Source organism: Lepidothrix coronata, unplaced genomic scaffold, assembly GCF_001604755.1.
Source record: "Lepidothrix coronata isolate B3197 unplaced genomic scaffold, Lepidothrix_coronata-1.0 Scaffold117, whole genome shotgun sequence".
Lineage (NCBI taxonomy): Eukaryota > Metazoa > Chordata > Aves > Passeriformes > Pipridae > Lepidothrix > Lepidothrix coronata.
In genome coordinates this window covers 356,670-373,547 of record NW_016690297.1, presented here as the reverse complement: position 1 = coordinate 373,547, position 16,878 = coordinate 356,670, and the positions used below count along the sequence as shown (strand labels likewise).

The 16,878-nt window shown below is 42.7% G+C and overlaps 1 protein-coding gene across 12 annotated transcripts in view; it reads left to right on the top strand.

Moving 5' to 3' along the window:
* Window positions 1-16,878, top strand: part of MTSS1 (MTSS1, I-BAR domain containing) — a 125,321-nt gene that overhangs the window by 77,157 nt on the left and 31,286 nt on the right. For all 12 annotated transcript variants that reach the window (XM_017825220.1, XM_017825221.1, XM_017825229.1 and 9 more), the window contains 2 exons: window positions 13,976-14,042; window positions 15,442-15,533. In XM_017825220.1, the coding sequence (XP_017680709.1) occupies window positions 13,976-14,042; window positions 15,442-15,533 (159 nt within the window). The remainder of the gene's footprint in view (window positions 1-13,975; window positions 14,043-15,441; window positions 15,534-16,878) is intronic.

The following is a 16,878-nucleotide window of genomic DNA, read 5'->3' as shown; positions in this document are numbered from 1 at the left end:
CTGCTTGTCAGAACATTTTTCTTGACATGTGGCTTGGCAGAGAGGTGGCTGAGGCAGGTGCTCATCCTGCCCCAAGCGTTTGAGGTACCCCTAGTTTGACTTCTCCATGTTAGAGATAGGTCAGTCTTTCTCACCGGCAAAGTCCCATTGAAAGTTGTTTGGAAATTGCAAACTGTTTTCTCACGGGCAAAATTGTTTGAAACGTGTCCAGTGCAACTCTGTTAACAGCACCTTAAAGCAAAAGTGTATTTTTAGTAGTCAGCAGGGTACTAACCAACAGGTACATTTGGGTGAGGAGCACCCTGTCCATGGTACTCCCTGGAGGTGACTCCGCACAGAGGTCAGGCTGAAGGAGGGTGGTACCCTGTTGGAAAAGAGCTTCTGCTAAAAGGTCTCTTCACCTTTTCTTGCAAGCTGATTTCTTTCGATGCCACTTTTTCTTCCTTTTGCAAAAGGCAGTCAAGCTTCAAAGGAAGCCGTATTGTATTATGTTCTGCATGCACTTCAGGTTAAACCTAAAGTGGAGTCTTCTCATGTTCGGTCACTGCTAGAAAAAATGTCTGTGGGGATACTCCCTCCTCCTTCCCATTGTGTCTGCTGACTTGACTTGCAAGAGTTGCCTCTAATAAGAGAAGCAATCATTGGATGGGTAATTGCTTGTGCTGATTTATAGCTGTTTTGTTTTCAGTCACATTCTTAAGTGCTTTAAAATAGTGTTAGGTTTAATTTTGTTTTTATGGCAGATGATTTGCCATTTCTCTCTTTGGAGCTCAACACATTTTTTAGTTGTTTCAGGCCTACATCTGCCCCTAGCTCACCTCATCAGTTTAGCAAACCTGATATAAAGCTTTGTTAGTAGATAAACCAGAGCTCCTTCAGTGGGATTCTGTTCTTGTTAATGTTTACAATTTCAGCAGTCTTCCACAGCGAGAGCTTCCCACCTCTGCTGCCATAGGTTTTTGCCACATCTTCTGTATAGTAAAATAATCCACGTCCCACATGTATTGCTGGTTTATCCTGGGTTGCCAACTGAGGTACCTTTTTCTTGTTTTATTATATTCTGACCTGCAAGCTATGCCTTTCAAACCCTTTTGATCCTTTTGGGAATGACAGATTAATGAGACTAACTACTTTCTTTGAACATATTTTTTTTCTTAACCAGAAAAACACTGCTTACTTCAAGACCCAATTATACAGCCCTTACTCCCGTACCAAAAAAACAGTTCTTTGGGGGCTGTCTTTTTAATTGAATCATTTGTTTTACCTACTTTAAACAAACTGTTACAAAAATCTAGGCTAGAGCCCGTCGCAGGCAGTTGTATCTGGAATGGATTGCAGCTGGACAGATTAAACCTGGCAATTATTTCTGTCGAAGGCGTGCCCTTGAGTTCTCTCAGGATGAGTGGCAGTGGAAGAGGAATCCAGAGATGCTCATCGCCCGTGCGAGTGCTGCATTGCAGCTGCTGTCGGCTGACGTCACGAGCAGATACTCCGGCAGCCGAAGGGCTCATCGGGAGCCTGAGGAGAGCGTGGCTTCAGTGCCATGTAACAGCAGATGTCATGGTCTCTGTTTTCTGTGCTTCTTAGTGCATTTCTTGTGCTTCCCTTCTGCGCAGGGGAGCCTCTATCAGCAGCTCTCTGCTCTCCTTAATGCAGTGTGAAAAACTGCGAGTGCTGATCCGTTTTCAGGGTTTGAGCTGGAGGGCTTTTTAGCCTTGTTTTTTTAATATATATTTAGAGACTTACACGTCGTTTTGTAATTACAGCTTTTACACCATTTGAACCTGTCTGTTTTAATTAGCAGTTGGCATTGCCCTATTTACAGATAGATAGAAAAAGCACAAGTTAGCCACTTTGCAGTGCAGGGTGTATTTTCTTCTGTTGGCAAGTAGTTTGTATCCATTTTTCCTTAGCTAAACTGGCTTGGCAACCTGCAGATGTTGCAGGCATTGGGTACTGATGCTTGAAATAGAAATGGACTCTGAAGAGGATGTGGGATGGGGAGAAATAAATCAGAAACTGCTGTTGCACTGGAAGTCTATTAAGACTGATGATATGTCACGCTTACCAGAGCATAAATGCAGAAGTTGACCACATGAAAAACGAGCATATTAAAAATATATATACTTTAAATCTTGCTTGTGTCACATTATTAAGGTTCATTTTCACTTTGACGTGTTGTGGTAACAAAACTAGTTACCAATACAAGTGTTTGGCTGTTCAGTGTGGTTAAGTTGGTTGGTGGGTATTTGTACAAGTGGGAAAAACAGATTGGTTCTTTCTGGAACAAGTTGTGTCTAGTCTATAAATGATGTGAAAAGTGTGTGTGTTTTTCTTTTCAACTGCAACATAAAATTTGTAAAAGTTTTGGCCTGTGTTGACCCTGCAATACCCAGGAGACTGTCAAGAAATGAGAACAGCATTGTGTTATTAAACACCCACGTGTTAGCTGCAGCTCAAGGACTGTCTGCAGATGCATTTTACTCTGGGGAAAACAATTTGAGGCACCTTTGCCCTCTTTGAGAAGATCTTCTTAAAATCATAAATTACTTCTCAGTGCAGATGTTAAACACAGGCACATCAGTGGTGTTGAGCAGCTCTTGTGGGGGTCCCTCGTTGCTGGGAACACAGTGGGAAGGTGCTTTGCTCTATACAGCATTTGGTTGCGTGATTTTGGCACAGTTGTGTTGCAGCCTGGGCTTTGCACTGCCTGTGGATTTGTGGTAGGGTACACACCATTGTCACAAAAAACACAGTTCATGGATCAGTGCCTTAAAGCATTTCTACCCGTCGTGGGAAGGTGGGCAATTCAGTAACTCCCTTTGCTGCCCACCTTTTCAGAGCAGCTGCATCCTTATTCTGCAGCCTGTATTTTTCATTGTCTTGCAAGAATTCAGCCTTTCAGTCTAAGACAGAGCTAACCATGCTGGTGAGCAGCAGGTGGATTTGAGTCAAACTTACACTTGGGGATCTAGAACTAGAGCCCAAGAATTAAAGCTTCCAAATGTCCTCACTTCAGTTAGCAAAATAAAATCATGTCATCTCTGTTGGCTTTTTCTGTTACAAACTTCATTTGAGACCACGTGGCAAGAGTTGAGTGATCTAAGACTTTCTTCCTCAGCATGTCCAGCACAGAAATAGAAGTGTGGGTTTCCTCAGGCTCTTTGTGACTGTGTGCATGTGTGTGTTTAGGTTCTGAGCAACCTGTCCTCAAATTGACCATCTTTGGGAGAAGAGCTGGTTGAATTTATTCTGCTTCACATGGCTGAGCAGGATGGAAGGAAGGGGAAACCTTTCATGTAACAATATCACTGTGAAGTGCTGGAATGTGGGTTACATGGTGCTAAATCAAGGTGGTCTCTGGGGGCGAGTAGATAATACAATTCTAAATAGAAGGTGACCCTTTCCAAGCACTTTCTGTAAACTTGTAATTTGTATGCTAGTCCTGTGCATTACAGTGGTTAAAGCCGAAGTCAGAAATTCTCATCCAACTTCGACACTTTCTTTTGTCTTTAATGGATAAATTAATAGCAATAGGTCAGAACCAGCTGTGTATTGTAGGTGCAGGTTGATGAGGTCTGTTAGAAAGAATAAGGGAGCATCAGAGCGTGTGAGGAGCTGTAAGGCTTAGATGGATTTCCTGCATTACCAGAGGTGTCAAATGACCAGATGAATGTTTCTTTGTTAAAATCAACTTAGCTGTGAAGTACTGTGAATTAATTTTTGAGAAACATGAAGAAATGCAGCAAGTTAGCGACTGGGGTGACTCCTTTTTGTAGGAGGTCCTTAATTGTTTTTTTGTAATTTTCACAATACCACAGACTTTCCCAGATTGGGTTGTGAAAATGCTGTTTTGTGTACCTATGGTGCATGTTTGAATTCCTCTGACATCAAAACTTTTACTTGCATAAAACAAATAAACACTTTCCACATATATTTACTGTGTTATGTTGACAAAGCAGTGTCAGAGGTGCTTGGAAAACAGTGGGTTTGAACTGCTGGGACAGTGGACTCTGGATTTTAGGTAAGGAAAACGATTTTATAGTGGCACTAAGCAGCAGCTTAGGAAGAGGAGCCCAGGAATCTCCACCCCTAGGGACACTCAAGGCTGGACTGGACAGACCCCCAGAAACCTCATCGAAGTTGGCCTCACTTTTACTGGGGAAGCAGACCACAAAGCCTCCCGAGGCCCCTTCCAGTCTTGTCTCCCTGGTTTTTTGCTGAGTGAGATATTGAAAGGAAGAACTAATAACCAAATGTGTTACACCAGTATTTGGGAGGGGAGCAGTCCATGTGCATTGACTTCACCTACTCTGGAAGGAGGGGTATCCCCTAAGAAGGGTATTAACATAGGTTTTCATGGCACTGATACAAAAGCCTTAGCAGTGCTCTGTATATGGCTTGCAGCCTTGTTTAAAGCTGCCCAGCCTCAGTTGGTTTGGTGATTCAGGACTGTAGATTCAGGTGATGAGCAGGACTTGGCTAGAACAGCAATAGTGCTCTGAAGGTTTATCCTGGGTGGAGTGTAAGGTGTGAATCCCTTCCTAGTCCTCTTCTGGGGGATGTTCAATGGGAGGAGGTACTAGAGGTGTTCTGTGCTGCCGTATGAGAATGGCTAAAACAGTGGAGAAGGAGGATAGCTTTTTCTCCCCTTTCAGGGTTTAAATTTCAAGATTTACAAAGCCCTGTTCTTAATTATCTTTGTTTTCCTTCTGCCTTTTGAATTCTAATCTTTCTCATTGATTCAAATCCTGGTTTTCAGAAGCTTCTTGTAGTTCTTGCTAAGGGTGATCAAGTGCTATTTCAAAACTTGGCCTTCTTGCTCAGGTCTTACAACCCTGGTGTGCAATTACGTGTGCGCAGGTCACAACAGGCAAGTTCAGCCAAACTGTGTGCATCTGCTGTTTCAGTGGTCGAGATGCATTTGCTACAGTTCAGCAGGGCTTGTTTGGAAGAAGAAAGGCAGTTACTCTGTCCTGGCAGAAAGAGATAAGCACGTCCTTGGTGCTTGCATGCCAGTCAGCGCTGCCGACTGGTGCTGTGCGCCGTGCTTGTAATGCCGTACACCGAGGCAGCTTCGTTTGATCTTCTGTACAAGATGGGCTTTTTTCTTTTTGTGAATCAAAGAATTGAAGCTTTTCTCCTGCTGTACTCTTTGTGGTTTAAGCAGGCACACTTTAAATGCAGGCTGACAGCGTAGATTGTTCAGAAGGATTTATGGGATAAACAGGAGTTTGCCGGTGGAACATGTGAATCTGTGCATTCAAGGCAGCCAAAGATCTGGTGAGCACAGCCCGGTGCTTGTAAGCTGTCTCACCTGATCTGCATGCAAGCCTTGTGTGAACTTCACTTGCTGCTTGAAAGTAAAGGAGAAAATGTCCATACCTTTTCTAAATTCAGAAGTATGAACTCAGAGTTTGCTGTGTTTTTCAGAGCGTGTGCTTATTGAGCTTGTGGCCAAAAGCACAAAGGTCTGTGGTTCCTCTGCTTGGAGATGAAACTGTCCTCATTTCACTTTCCGTAACAGGTGGAATATGTCTTTTGCCGAGTTCACTGTTGTATATCAAATTCCTTTGTACTGCAGGCTCAAGCAGCCAGCTGGTGTCAAACCCATGCAGCGATGTTCTCCTTTGCTTTTGTGAAAATTCATTATATTTCTGCAAGGTTGAGGAAGCTGACATTGAAAATTAGTCGAGTGTGGCCAAAAAAACCCCCAAACCTATCACTGGGGTTAAATCTGGTTAACTGTTTGAGAGCACAACTGTCTGTATATATAGCACCAGGCAATTTGAGCTTTGAGGCAATCCGAGTAACTGCAAACAGCAGTGCCATGGATTCATGCTACCCTCTCATTATCTGCCACTTGATTAAAGAGGTGCACAGGTTCTCCATGTGCTGACAAGTCTCCTGGGGTAGAGAGTAGAAGTCTGCAAAGTCAATGTGTTTTTAATCTCTTCTACCAAGAAGGCTTCTACCAAGCCATGTTGAAATGAGTTTGGAGTTCACTGAATCAGTCAGTAGGGATGAAGTTAAGCCATGGCTATTCCAATAAATATTTGAGACAGTTTTTAAATTTGGATCACACAGAGCAGCTGCATTGAGAAAGTACCTGAATGAAGATATATGTATTGCCTTTTGAAGCATCACCTCCAGTACACCCCCCCATATGTATGTGCCTGTTGTAGTTAGAGATCATTAACTCTGAGCAAAGGCACAGGTTTGCTTCAGTGAGAGGGAACCACATCCCTGAATGCTTGGGGCAGGGGCAGAGCTTCCCCTTGTGCCCAGGGACTGAGATGCTGCGCTCAGTTCTTAGGTGTGCCTTGAGTCTTTTGATGGGTCAGTGATAATGTGTCTCTGTATAACTAACTGAAAAACAACAGACTTTCTCTAAAATTTCTTGAACTGATAATTTCTTGTGGTAGTTTGAATGATATTTACCTCCCTTTGTCCCTCCGTGATCTTTCCCTCCATTCACTAAAGGAAGCATGCTCTGGTGGAAGAAGTGACAGCATATAAAAATAGCACTGCCTTATTCTGCAAATCTGCTTGCTGTGGGGTTTCAGTTAGATCTGCTGACTTCGATTTAAAAATAAACTTTTCTTCTGCTTTTTGCACCTGCTTGTCCTGGTGGTGCTTGATTTTGCTTTGGAGGCAGCAGCCATTTCGTAGTAGCTGGAATCCTTGCTGGATTGGGATCAGCAGCACAGGTGGTCAGGAGACCCGAGTGAAGGGGCTTTTGGCTTCTGGGGCTAGAGATGTTTAGAAGGCCAATAGCTAAACACAGAGGAGAGAGAGCTTCTAGGCTTTTTACAGCCTCTGTGGAAGTTGTCAGTTCAAAATAAGCAGTGCATGTGCTGCCGAGTGTGCAGTGGAATTGCACTTGGCGTTCCAAGCCATTTGCTGTAAGTGTATTATCCCTTTCCCTCATTGAATACTGCTGGCCTCTAATCAGATTACATCACAGCTCATCACTGGGCCCAGACGAAATAAAGGCTGGTACTTCAGAAGAACATAAGTATCGTGAGTTATTGCCTTTTTCACATATTGGGCTGACATTAAATGTTCATTTAGAGCCAAATTCATGAAGGTATAGAGATCAATGAGTCTGGCTATCTAAATAGGCCCGAACCAGATCTCCATCTTTCCACCATCTGGAGCATGCAGTGCATTGTGGTCCTCAGCGCAGTGAGTATCCCTGGCTGATGGAGCTGGCCCTTGGATACTCATTTGCTGGCAGCTCAGCTCTGGAATGCTGCATAGGTGAGGGATTACTCTGAGATAGTGCACAGGCTTGGTCTCATGTTCTTTAGCAGCCTCAGGAATTCCCTTTTCATCACAGAGTCCTTTTTATTAGCGTGCTCCTTTTTTCATTGGAGAGCGAGCTTGGTGACTCATGTCACCTGCCTTCCTTGAGCCATTAGTGGGTGTAGCATTCGGAGCAATGCAGTTGGATCTGCTCACATTAAGACTGTTAGGTTTATGGAGCTGTTTATAGAATGATTCTGGAAATACATTTTTCTATAAATTTGAAAAGAAATGAGGAAAAGGTAGGGACAGTGTTAGTGGGCACAGCTTCATTGTGAGTACAGGTGTTTAGCAGGCCCTGTATGTTTTCAGTACTGAAATTATTTGTATTCCAAAGAATAAAATATAAATAATGGCCCTTGGAAAATACAAGTGTGGCATTTGGTCTTCTAAGCAAATCTGTTTCTAATGATGTGTTGTTTTGTGGCATTAAAACCTTGATGCAGAACTCTGGGCTCATAAAAATGAGCAACAAGCACCTGTGAGGAGGGATGCATATTAATTCTTGAAAGAAATCACCAGAAGAAAAATGCTGCTGTCTGTGCTGGCAGCACTGTTTGTGAAAGGGAGAGGAGGAGGGACCAATCCAGCTTGCACTCCTGACACAAACACCTCAGACTTGAGGATTTTGTTACTGGCAAATATTTCTGCTTGGACTTCTACTGCTCCCTAACAGGATATCACAGTTCAGTGATGCATTTTGTGTCTCTTACGATTTCGTGAATCAATGACAGACTTCTTAGTTTCTCAAAAATTGAACCAATATGTCCTATGATAACTTAAACTGTCCCAAAGCGTTTTTGGCCACCTGTGTGTGTGACGTCCTCTTTCAAAGCAGAGGGCCACAGGAGAGCTTTTCATTCATGTGCCGAAGGCTGGCTAAACCTAAACTGTCCAGAGATCAGAGCAGAGTTGGTTCATGACTGTATTTATATGTTGGATGGACCGTGTAGTGACCTCTGTGTGCATGAGTGGAATTCTGACCCTGCTTCTTTATCAGCACTGCTCATGTTGACTCCTCTGGGGTGAGGATTTTGCCCAGTGCTCTGCTTGGAGAACAGCTAGTGTAAGCAAAAATGCTGCTTAGCAGAGGAATAAGCTAGATCAGAAGAAGTCACAAGAGCTTTCTGGCATGTTCTTTAGCAAAGAACATGGTCATAGTCTGTTTTAAGGACTTCCGAAAGCTGGTGGTTGCCAGGGCAGGCTGCAAGCTAGGGTTGGTTCAGGTTTCCTGTTCCTTTGGTTCTTTTGCTGCTTTAACTAACTGCCACTGCCAGTCTTCTCCTTAAGATCCCCTTCCTTTAAGATCAGTGAAAGTGCAGTTTGAGAAAATGTTAGTCCCATCCATGAACAAATGCTAGTTTCTTCAGCAAACAAGAAAATAAACCCTGTAATGCGTTTTCCTCTCAATGGGACTGTGTGGGGCTCTGGCAAATGTGACAACTTCATAGCAGGCCTCTGTAAATATGTTTTCCGAGTAATTTGCCCAAAAGGCACTTGACTGAGCATTGCAAACAATCTGTTCCTTTGCAATGGCAACCACAGCAGTGTGGTATATGACAATGGCCTGCCAGAGTTTCTTTGTTAAATCTGGTTAGTCTAAAATTCATAGGTGAGCTTGACCTTGAATCTGCATTTGTTGATCCAGTCTCCTCTGAAGGATGTCTAAATTAAATTTAAAAAAAAGTTCAGTAAATAGGGGTTTTTTTCTACAGCAGCTTTCAGAAACTTTAATATCAAGTGTTGCTCATAAAGGCTCATAGGAGCTGTAGGACTAAAGGGTGTCCTGTTTTCTTTTTCTGACTGGTAGATGCAGAACAAGATCCTTTTATTTTCTGCAGTTCTTGATGTGTTTTTCCAACTTACAAGCCTTACCTGGAGGCCATTGACACCCTGAAACATAAAGTGCTCCCGTAGCTCCACTTCCAGGTTTCTGTCCCAGTAGTGATTGCTTACTTGTGTCCCAGTGGTGACTTGCCCCTGTGCTAGTCACTTTTAGGCAAAAGCCCTCATTTTTCCTCTGTCTTCTGTAACACCCTGGAACTGATCCCATCATTCTTGAGTTTCATGGAGACATCCGCATAAAAAGTTTTGTAAGATCAAGGTCCATGTCACATGTAATTAGTGATGGAAACTGCTTGCTCTTCTACCAGCATGAATTTGGATAAGGGTTGAGTAATGGCCATTAAGTTAAAATGTCCTACTGTTAGTCATCCTGTCATAGCCTCCGTGTTCAGAGTTGTATTTAATAATCCAGCCTCCGTTCCACTCCTGCTTTAATCTTTACTCAAAAATGGAAGCCTCTTCTGATAACTTTGAAATTACAAACGTATTACACCCATTTTTCATCATTCTCTCCCTTTTTGGAAAGAGGGAAGTAGCTGAAACATTTGGACTATGCCCTTGAAGAGAAAGATGAACTCGTTAACAAGTTGGAGTCTTAAAGGCACTTCCTGAAAGGCAGCATCTTCTGAGCCTGCTGCAGTTGCTTAGCAGTGAAGGGAGAGGAGGAAGATAAGAGGTTGATTGTAGTGAGTTGTTATATAGAGGCCATGCAGTTGTACAGCTGCACATTTCATCAAATAATCATTTCCTTGATATATGATCATCATTAAACACAAACATAATGACTCCAATAAAACAATTGAGTCTCTTTCCTACAATCTGTCCCTGTTGTCTCTCTGCAATGTTGAATGACAAACAAGCATCAAAAGAAAATCATTTATGCCTTTATAGTGGACTCATTGTAGTGTAGTGATCCACAGACTTTCATTTAATTATCTTACATGAAAAAAGTTTGCGATCTTTTACAGGCTTAGGCAGGAAAGGAAGAAGCAGGTGAGAGCAAAAGCACGTTTTGCCTCGCAGAGTCACCTTTTACTTATGAGGAATCAGGCTGATGTTATCACCCACTTTCTAATCAAATTTGACAGGAGCGTTTTGTTAAGCCACTTTCTCTGAGTGGGAATACTGATGAATACAGCTCTCATCTCCGGTTTCGAAGTATTACTTTACACTGTTCCCAGGCATTGTTTGCCTTAATGGATGAATTATTACGGTATGTCAGAGAAGCAGATAATTCACAGCCTCATTTCATAAACTGAGAGTCCCAGGCACAGCAGTTTGATTTGCATAGCTGCAGAGCAGTGAATGGAGCCCAGGTCACCCCTCCAACATACTCGTGGGTTGATGAAAAGTTTACTAGTGTGGCTTCAGTATTTCTTTTTGGGAAGTTGGAGAATACCGGAGAATGCCATAACTTTCTTCCAGAGACCTGTTTGTAAGTGAAGTGGAGATGGGCAGTGCATTCAGCATAATCCTGATGGTCTTCTCTGTCAGATGCTCTTTTTGCCACTGTGTCTGTGGGTCGATGGCACTGAAAAAGAAGTTATCTACACTGGTCTTCTGCCTGCCCAGTTCATGGCTCTATCCTTGAGTCAGTACGCAATTGGTTGCTTTTGGAGCAGGTATTTGAAAATATAAACAATAAATTAAGTTGGAGGCTGAAGCAAGTTTTGTATGACCGTGGCATTGCCCAGTGCAATGAACTCCTTCCTAGATTTTGACTACTCGTGTGTATAGCCAATACCAGGACTTGCACACACATTAATGCTGCTTGTGAGGTCCATCTCTGTGTGCAGAGTACACGCTTTGGCCACCTGCTGCTGCTGTGAGTAGTTTATGTAAAGCATATGTTACTCTTGTTCACTGCAGCTGAGACTGGGTGAAAGAAACAAATCCAAGCTACCATCCCTTGTTATGTTTGGATATTTTCAAACCACTGCAGTGGTACAGATTCCCTCCTGCCAGTTTGTGTAGCCAGCTGATCCCAGATTTGGAAACAGGAACATCAGTGCAGTTCTGCTCGTGGGAACTAGCCTTTGCTGAAATCTCCTTCTGAAAGTTGAGATAAATCCTTTGCACTGCAGGTGTTCCTGGAGGAACAGCTGACTACATCGGTGATGGCCACAGTGCTCCAGCTCAGTAAATCAAAGGATGTTGAGAGGCCCGTATTTAACTTTTTCTTGCTTTCTCAGGAAGCATTTGTATTCTTGACAGTTAATATAGTTGGGATCAGGAAGGTAAAGCTCTGTTTAACTCCAGTGCTGTTGGAGTACTTAATACATTTAGAAGAAGCAGCAGGATTCAGGTGTGGGACAAGATGGGCCCGTACTGTCCTTCCTTCAGTCCGGTGACCTTTGCCAGCCCTGACCCACTCCCCACAGCCCTCCCTGAGTACGTGATGACCAAGCTGAGGTGCTGGCTTAGCCCTCCCAAACTTTCCAGCAGCACCCCTCATTCTCTTTCCTGAGCAGAATCTTAAACCCATCTTCTGGAACACCCTGTTTCCAGAATTGACATTAAAATTTCTCCAAACCATTTTTTCTCCTTTACTTTCACTTTGTTAGAATAATCTTTGTTCACAGAATTAAATTAACACCTCATCTTTCCATGTTCACGTAAACACTTAATGCTTAACAGGAAGTTTTAAAAGGTGGGAAGAACCAGTAGCCCCCTCATTCCCAACAAGTTTAGTTTGTTTTTTTTCTATGTAATAACCTTTTTATTCCAGGCTTTATTTATTTTTGTTGTGGGTTGGGTTTTCTGGTTTGGGTTGTTGTTGGGGTTTTTTTTGTTATTTTTGAGGGGGTTTTTTGTTTGGTTTTGTTTGGTTTGTTTTGGGTTTTTTGGTTTGGTTTGGTTTTTCTTTGTTTTTTAAACCAGCTCAACTACCAGTGTATAGGCCAAACTTTGTATTGCTGTTTGGCTGACCTTGCCTGCCCATCTGTACTGTATATTGAGGGGATATATTTATACTTTGGTTGTTGGTGTTTCAGGTAAAATTCTGTTGTCTTGCAATTTAATATTAACAGTAACTGGCCCTCATTTCCTAGTCTCCAAAACACATGGTGCCTTATTTCCTTATCATTGTTCTGATACGACCCTTCCTTTTTCATATAACAGACTTAGGAAAGCAGTGTCACTTAACCATTGACAGTATTTAATATTCCACTATGTCAGTGAGTTTTCAACCGGAAAAACCTACCTTCTGCTTAAACTCAATTCAGAATTACTCTGCTGGTGGCCATGGAAGTTTTTGCTTTATTTCTCCTTCTCTGTCACTGGAGTTGTGCCATACTGAGCTCTGAAATAAAATTACTTTTATTTGTCACTGGCTCCAGAGAAAAATGCCCATGTTTTGGGATAAAGATGTTTTGTTGTGGATGTTGTCCTCTTTCTCCAGTTGTTTTCTCTCTGTTATGCCTCTCCCCATCTTCTGTATTACTTTTCAAGTTACCAGAGTCTGTCACAGCGTGTGCAAGTGCAGCATCACCGGAAGAGATGGGTTTGGATCCATCTTTTCCACAGGCTGGAGTCCGTATGCTATTCCCAACCACTCGTGTGCAGAGAGGCTACAGCTCTTCAGTGTTACTAAATAATATTATTTCAATAGCTCCTTATAAAAACATGAGTAATTGGGCAAGTCACAAAGAACTTTCTGTTTATCTTTTTGAACAATGGAAAATACCAAATAGCCGCAGTTTGTTCCAGTTATTTAGTGTCTTTGTTCCACAGCCATTTTGTGGGCACAGGATTTAATTTCACAAGAATGCAGGAAGATGGTGACTTTTTTTCATGTTTAAAAAACTCAAATGATCAAAAATTTTCAAGTTTCTTGGGAAAATTTTTTTTTTTTTTTACTTGGACAATGCCATTTTTAAAACCTAAGGAAGATTTTAGTTTGTGATACAAGTCCAAAGTTATTCTAATAATCAAATAGGTCTTTTAAATAGTTGCTGATATATTCAGTGTTGCAGAGAGCACTGCAGTTTGGAAACATTTTGTACGAAGGCTGATGTTTGTCACCCTGAAAATAGTAGATTTGACTTGCAAATGGGAACCAAGCAATTACCAAACCTAGCAACTAACCAAAACAAAGTTATATCGAAATTTGATGGGCTGGTCAGAGTTGGTAATGCTGATTGAAGTGGGGAATGAAGGAATGTGTGTTTTCGGAAGGCACAACTTGGGAGGAGGAGGAGGAGGAGGAGGAACACTTGGAAAACCGCTGGTTGTCCCACCTGTGGGATGCGCGAGGGGCTGCAGTGAATGGTGCCACCTCCTGGCAATGCTGGGACCTGCAGCATTTGGGATCGGGCACGTATCCCAGAGGAGCAGAATCCCTTTGAGGCACTGGATCTAAAGAATCCAGTGATGGATTTTCCATCCAGAGATGGGAAAATTGGACCGAATCCCCTAGGTTTATTTCCAAAATGTGTAAATAAACTCTCTGTAGATGCCCAGCTCTCTATAGATCCCCTTGTGCCAGCTTTGCTTCTTGGCTCTTGACATCTTCAGGCACTTTTAACTCTTCTGCCATGGAGTTGGACCTCATGGCACAGAAAAGTGCTGGGAAGAACTGCGTTTTATTCATGTTTAATTGTTCAGTTCTGGTCTCTTGGTAAACAGGAATTAATCTCTTCCTGAGGTGGCAGATACCCCCGAGGTCTGCCCTGTTAATAGCCTGGTTGATTCTACAGTTACTAGTAATTTGTTTTACAGTTGCTCTGGAAGGCTTGGCACCTGCCTCCTGGTTCTTACGCCTCTACACCACAGGTGGGAATCTCATTGGGGTCTCACCTGCCTTTTGTTTTTTGTTTTTCAGGTGGTACCAGAGAGATTGGGTCTGCTCTCACCAGAAGTATAGAGTCGAAACTCCGGCAGTTCTCAAGGTGAGTGGCTCCCTACCTGGCCTGGCACTGGAGGTTTATCTTTCTGATGCTAAAGCTGTCCACCAGCATTGGTTTCTCAGCTGATCTCTGCCCATGTCACTGAGAACAGCAATTTTTCTCTGCCCCACAGCACATTAGGTGCTGTGAACATGCAGGATTTTACTGCATATTCTGGGGGCTGAGCTAGTCACCTCAAATCACCTCTATATGCTGCAAATTCCCACTGTCAGTTCCTGATACTCAGTGCTGAGCAGGCAGCTACTGATGTGACCAACTGACCTGTCTTTGTTTCAGGACTTCAGGCTTTGTTACTAAGTTTTAAAGCAGCAGCAGCATGTTGTGCTGCTTTCTCAGCTTACTGGAGAGCCCAAACAGCTTGTGACCAAGAAAAAAACTTTCAGCAAATGAGTGTGGAAAAGGCAAATTCTCTCATTCCCTTTTTGCTGTTGAAGTTAGACTGTAGAGGTAATGAGAGAGGATTAGCTCATATGTAAGCTGGGCTGTACAAAAACAATTTGTACAAGTAGTAGTTTGCATGTGTGCTTTTTAACCAGACTTGCAAGTTATACTTGACCTGAGGTGAAAAAAAATGATGCTTCACCATTTGCTGGTGACCTGGTTTGTTTTTTCCCTTTTTCCACCATCTTTGGAAGTATTCAAGGCCAGGTTGGATGGGGCCCTGAGCAACCTGGTCTAGTGGAAGGTGTCCTTGCCCATGGCAGGGGAATTGGAACTAGATGACCTTTAAGGTCCCTTCCAACCCAAACCATTCTATGATTTTTCTGATTATTTTAAAATAAAGATTTTTAAGAAATTGGCTGTGAAGAGACAACTTTAGTCTCCAGTTACCCGAGAGTTAGCTATTTAAATGATTTGATCCCAGTCTCATTAATTAGTGCAGGATTGCTGGTGCTGTATCATGGGCTCCACTGGTGCAAGGTGAGGCCCATCATTGGCCAGGATGTTGTTCTGTTGTACAACTGCTCTGTCTTCTTGTGTATATAAATGTGTTATTTAAGTTTATAATCTTCATGGCTTCGTGAACCTTTCTGGTCTCCAGAGTATCCATTAAAACTGTGTGACAGCTGAGTAGGATCTAACTGTTTACATTGACCTGTTTTGGGTCACTCCTCTGCTTTATTCTCTGTTCCTCACTGTCCTGAACTTCTGCGCAGTAATTCTGGTTATCTTGTGATGTGGATTTTTACTTTTTTTTGATCCAGTTCTTTCTTCTGCTTTCTCCAGTGTAAACATTTTTATGTTCTGATATTTACATTGTGACACTGGTAGCTGTCACAGCAAAAAGTAAAAATACTCCAATATTGACCTTGGCTCTCTCTGTAAGAATAGGGGCATCTGCAGGATTTGATTGCTCTTTGTGTTTTTCCAACAAAATTAGTGCTTTAATTGACTGTCTGATAAACCCACTTCAAGAACAGATGGAAGAGTGGAAGAAAGTGGCCAATCAGCTGGATAAAGACCATGCAAAAGGTAGTTACAGAGGAAGAATTCTTTAATAGGAGTAAGATTGTAATATCAGTTTTTCTTCCTCTTTTCATGTTTGTACTGGGGAACTGAATGATGTGCTTAAATATGTATAGCAACTTCTCGCTTCTAAAACACTCCTCTCCTAAAGTGCCTAACAAAATTTTAACCCTTGCTATGCATTTGGAAGGTTTAGTTTGCAGGACCCCAAGGGGTAGATTGTTTCCTTGACTGATAAGCCGTGACTAGTCTGCTCTCACTGTGTGTTCTGCGATAGTGCTGAGGACTGGAGATGCCACATCTATCCTGTCAAAGCCCTGGGGTATTGTTAAAAGCAAATTGTAAGATCATGTTATGCCTCAAATGCAGCATTCTCCAGAGATTGCACAGCCCTGTAAAACACTGAGCATCGTTATTTTATAGCTGATGCCACACAGAAATGTGCTCCTGGGGAGCAGGAGATCTGTGTCGTGGACATGGAATGCCCAGAGCTGCAGTGCTGATGATGGCTCCGGAGGCTTTCCTGGGGGAATGAACAGGAGGCAGCAGTCTTGCAAAGCAAGTGCATAGGTAGATGTCTTTGGCTTTGCAAAACTTTAATTGGGGATGGTGGCCCTCTAGCACAGGTGCTGAAAGCAGGTTCCAGTTCACCACTTGAAAATTGAAGACTTTTGCTATGTCTGAAAGAAGCAAGAGCACCATAACTTATTTTGTAGAGGGTGAGAACTGATGGGAAGGAGTGGGCTTGGCCTCCAAAAGAGGATTTGCTTCTTGCTCCACTGTTACTGTGATCACATAGAAGCAGTTGAATCAGCAGCCCTTGATAAAATCTCTACCTTGTGCTGCAGAGAGTGTTAAGCAAGGTAGGGAGGAATCACCTGGGTTCCTGCAGGTAGGGGTGACCTTGGCCAAAGTGGCAGTGAGATTTAGGGTTTAGTGGGCAGACTTGGGTTTTGGCCTCGGTACAGTTCTTGTGCCTGCCACCAGCCTGCTTCTGTTTTTCCATCTATTAGAAGAGTAGTAACATTGACTCCTTTTGTTAAAGTGTATGTGTATATGTATATACATGCCTTTTATTTTTTTTTAATTTTTTTTTTAAATATCAGCTTTCATATCTGGTACCTTTAGTGTCCCTGCACTAGAGGTTGAATATTTTGTTCTGGGATTTTAATTCTCCCAGGATTTGCAGCTCATCTAAAAATGAGGACAACTGCAGTGTGTTCCACTTCATCAGAAAGAGCTAGCAATGTGACCCTTCCTTGGGCAAAGTTTTAGCACTCTCTCCCTCCGCCTGACTCTCATGTTGGAGAGGGATCACAGGATATTCTCTGCCTTGCCATTTCTGGATGCT